General features: G+C 32.7%; 1 protein-coding gene across 1 annotated transcript; it reads right to left on the minus strand.

Moving 5' to 3' along the window:
• Positions 1-1,984: 1,984 nt before the first annotated feature.
• LOC106349099 lies at positions 1,985-3,416 on the minus strand. The gene is made up of 3 exons (XM_013789007.3): positions 3,144-3,416; positions 2,548-3,067; positions 1,985-2,460 (listed from the first exon to the last, which is right to left on the minus strand). Exons 1-3 carry the CDS (start codon positions 3,292-3,294, stop codon positions 2,118-2,120), a joined length of 1,014 nt encoding a protein of 337 aa, XP_013644461.1. The 5' UTR covers positions 3,295-3,416; the 3' UTR covers positions 1,985-2,117.

Here is a 3,416-nt window from a genome sequence, read left to right on the forward strand (position 1 = left end):
GAGGAGGTAATCCGTTAGATTTGGACTGAGTGAGCTAGGGTTCGTCGCAAGGGAGATGATTTGGGAACTAGGAATTTAGGGATTTTGATTTACGGGTTAAGGGTCCGGTTACTATTCCCAGTCATTAGAACCAAACTTAAACCACTATATGTGGATATCAGTTTTCATCTTAAACTTTGTGTATAAATAGGTTTCGAACTTATAAAATGGGGGTAAATAGGTTTGTATACTTATAAGGTGTACAATTAGGACGCACATCAAAAATTGTATGCAACTATTAGTATACGATATTTATGTGTGGAACTAAATCGTTTACCCAATATCTGAAACTGTATACTTTCCAAATATTTAAATAATTAGACGATCAATTAGAGATTCTAGAAAGTCCAAATTGTTTGTTTTGCATTGATTTGTATATCATAATAATTTTATTATAAGTTTCGTAATGGACAGTTTTTATATATTGAATCAATGTCATTTTTCCTTTTTAATACCTACGAATTTAAAATTATAATTTATTGTAATCTACTAGGAGTTTTTCATGCGCATAAATAGTAATTTTTAACATAACATTTTTTTATTTCAAAAAAAAATTTTGATTTATATTTCAACATTATTAATTTATATTTTAACTTCAATAGTTATAAAAAATCATAAACGTATTTTTGTAATCTTATTTCTTTTGATTTGGTATAACTATTTAAATTTGATTTTATTTAAATTTTAATAAAGATAAAATTAGCTTTTATAAAAATATTTTTAATTATATTATTGTGTTTAATGATTATTTATTTTAAATATATATATATATATATCTTCCCATCTAATTTTAAATATATACACACACATATATATATATATATTTACATATAAATATAAATTCTAATAAATTTGAAACTTTGTTTGTTTTAGTTAAACTGAAAAATCTTTTTGTTAATTTAAATGATGAAGATGAACAGGTAAATTTAAATAATGTTTAAATATTTAACTATCAATTTTTTTTTTGATTAGCGTTACTTTATTTAGTTTATTTTTATTAATGTGAGATATATACATGTATATTATTATTTTAATTGTGATATATGAATTATTAATATATTTAATAGTTTACCATAAATAAATATTTATATGAAAAATTGATATTAATGATGATATATGAGTTATTTTTATTACCATATTTATAATCCCTGCAAAAAAATTTAAATTTTTATAAGGAAATTTTAGATCTCACTATTAATATGATGTCATGTCACTATTTTCTAAAACCATGTCTATTTTAAGTGTCATGTCATCTTTTTTTTAAGCTAGAATGATTGTAGTGACGACATGTGTATAAATCTTTTCGCAAATATAGTCTAGGGGATTCAATCCGGGCAGAAGGCAGATCACCACCTGGTTATTTAATAATGGTGTTTCAAATAACTCATCATCAAATTTGTACATTCATTTCGTATACCAAATTAAGATTTAACAAACGCTTAGGATGAATTTCATAACGCCAATGGAGTATTAGGAAATGCTAGTCAATAAAAACACCCTAGAGCGAGTTGAAAAGGTACACAACCTGATTCATTATTTTTGATTTTGATTTTTCCTCAAACCGTGTTGAACAGTATGTATGTCCGAGACGCAAAGACCAGACGTTCTAGGAAAGCATGTGTCTTCCAATAGCCAAAACATAACACGTTACTTGTCTGATAAATAGTTCCATGGTTGTTTTTCTTGTTTCTAAAAACCCTGTGATCTCTGTTATGAATAAAGCTTTTATCATATGTTTGTTCATGTCTTCCCCTCTGGATCAGTCATACAAATATATTCATTTTTAGGACTCACATCATTGACTAGCTTAGGACTCACATGAAGGTAGCATAAGAGTTTGTATTAGTATTGTCTAAATTCAAATTCTAGTCTCTTAGTTACTTCCTAATTCGTTACGCTTTTTAACATAAATGCAAGAATTGATTCTGTTTGTCCGTAATCCATATACTAGAAGGACATATAATAATATTCCCCAATGCATCCAAAGATAGACTTTTACAGTAGGTGTTACCAACGTACACAAGAACAATTGAAGAAAAAAGGTGTGGAGTATATAAATAGGAAGACCGCACAACCAATCACTTGCAAACTGTGAACTTGCAAGTCCCTGAATTAGCCTTGATGAAACGGATAGCGGTCATGAGAACATCGTGCTGCGAATTACCGAGGAGTACCAAATTTGTGTGTGTGATGACAGCGATGGAGTTATAAGGAAAGCCAAGAGAGTTGTATGAATTGAGTAATGCAGTTGTTGCCTCCCTTAAGAGAGTCTTGTAAGCTTCTCCTCGCCCGTCTAGTGCTTCACGTACTGTCATATCAGTACCATATCTCCTCCCAGCTATTAGTCCGAACGCAACTGCCACCTTCGTGTCTGGACCTATCACCCTCCAATAGCATCTGTACTCAGGTCTTATCCACAGCCTATATAAGTCACAAAGTCAAAATGTTAAGGAAGTATGTAGTAAAACAGAGTTAATCAACAAAAAAATAAATTAGAGAGAAACTCACTGGTGGGAACAAGCTGATGGATCTACAAATGGAACTGGAGGGATTGGAGGCAAAGGTGGAAGCTTAAACTGAGGAGGCGATGTAGCTGGAGGAGGACTCGTGACCGGGGCCTGAGGAGGAGGTAAGACCGGAACTTGAGGTTTAGGAGGCGAAGGTGGAAGCTTAACCTCAGGAGGCGGTGGGGCTTGGTGAGGAGGAGACATTACTGGAGCTGGTGGTGGTTTAGGACAATAAGACATTGGCTGAACCGGCTGAGTAAGAAGCACATCCGCAGCGAACGTTTCAAATCCAAAAAAACTAAACAATAGTTTAAGTTTCTGTGCAGGACCTGAAGCAATGCTGCAACTACTACTTGAGCCTTGTTGTTGAGCTCCATTGTCTGAAACCTGAGCATAACAGTTGCTCAAATCCGGTGTCCCGTCAAACCTCATTACATATCCTCCAAGCCAGTTAGTTGTCTCTTCTCTTGACATGTAGACTTGTCCACTTTCATCAGCACATGTAACACTAACCTTGATTCCTTTAAGAAATCAACAACACATCATAAGCAGAGATACAGCAAAAACAAAGTATTGACAAATGTTGATATTAATTACCAGAGACAGGGAAATCAAATAAAGATCTCTCTCCATCCTTGCATTGGTCACAAAACACTGATCCTGTGACGGTGGCATATCCAGTAACTCCATTTACGGCTAAGCATAGAACAAGAAAGGAGACAAATAGGAGATTATGATTTGGATCCATTTGATTTCTCAGCACAATAAGCAATAAAGAACAAGAAGAGAAGATGAGTAGTTATGGTAGTCTTAAAAGCCAGTAGATAAAAAGGAAATCATACAACGTTCAACTGCTGAAATATTAATTGA

Source organism: Brassica napus, chromosome C7 (assembly GCF_020379485.1).
Source record: "Brassica napus cultivar Da-Ae chromosome C7, Da-Ae, whole genome shotgun sequence".
In the NCBI taxonomy this organism is placed as follows: domain Eukaryota; kingdom Viridiplantae; phylum Streptophyta; class Magnoliopsida; order Brassicales; family Brassicaceae; genus Brassica; species Brassica napus.

What these genes read in the sequence shown, in the direction of transcription:
- LOC106349099 (XM_013789007.3), bottom strand. Translation starts at nt 3,294, where the DNA reads ATGGATCCAAATCATAATCTCCTATTTGTCTCCTTTCTTGTTCTATGC. An exon ending in ATTTGATTTCCCTGTCTCTG is followed by an intron (nt 3,068 to 3,143) that starts GTAATTAATATC and finishes GATTTCTTAAAG; the next exon opens with GAATCAAGGTTAGTGTTACA. An exon ending in CCATCAGCTTGTTCCCACCA is followed by an intron (nt 2,461 to 2,547) that starts GTGAGTTTCTCT and finishes TGACTTATATAG; the next exon opens with GCTGTGGATAAGACCTGAGT.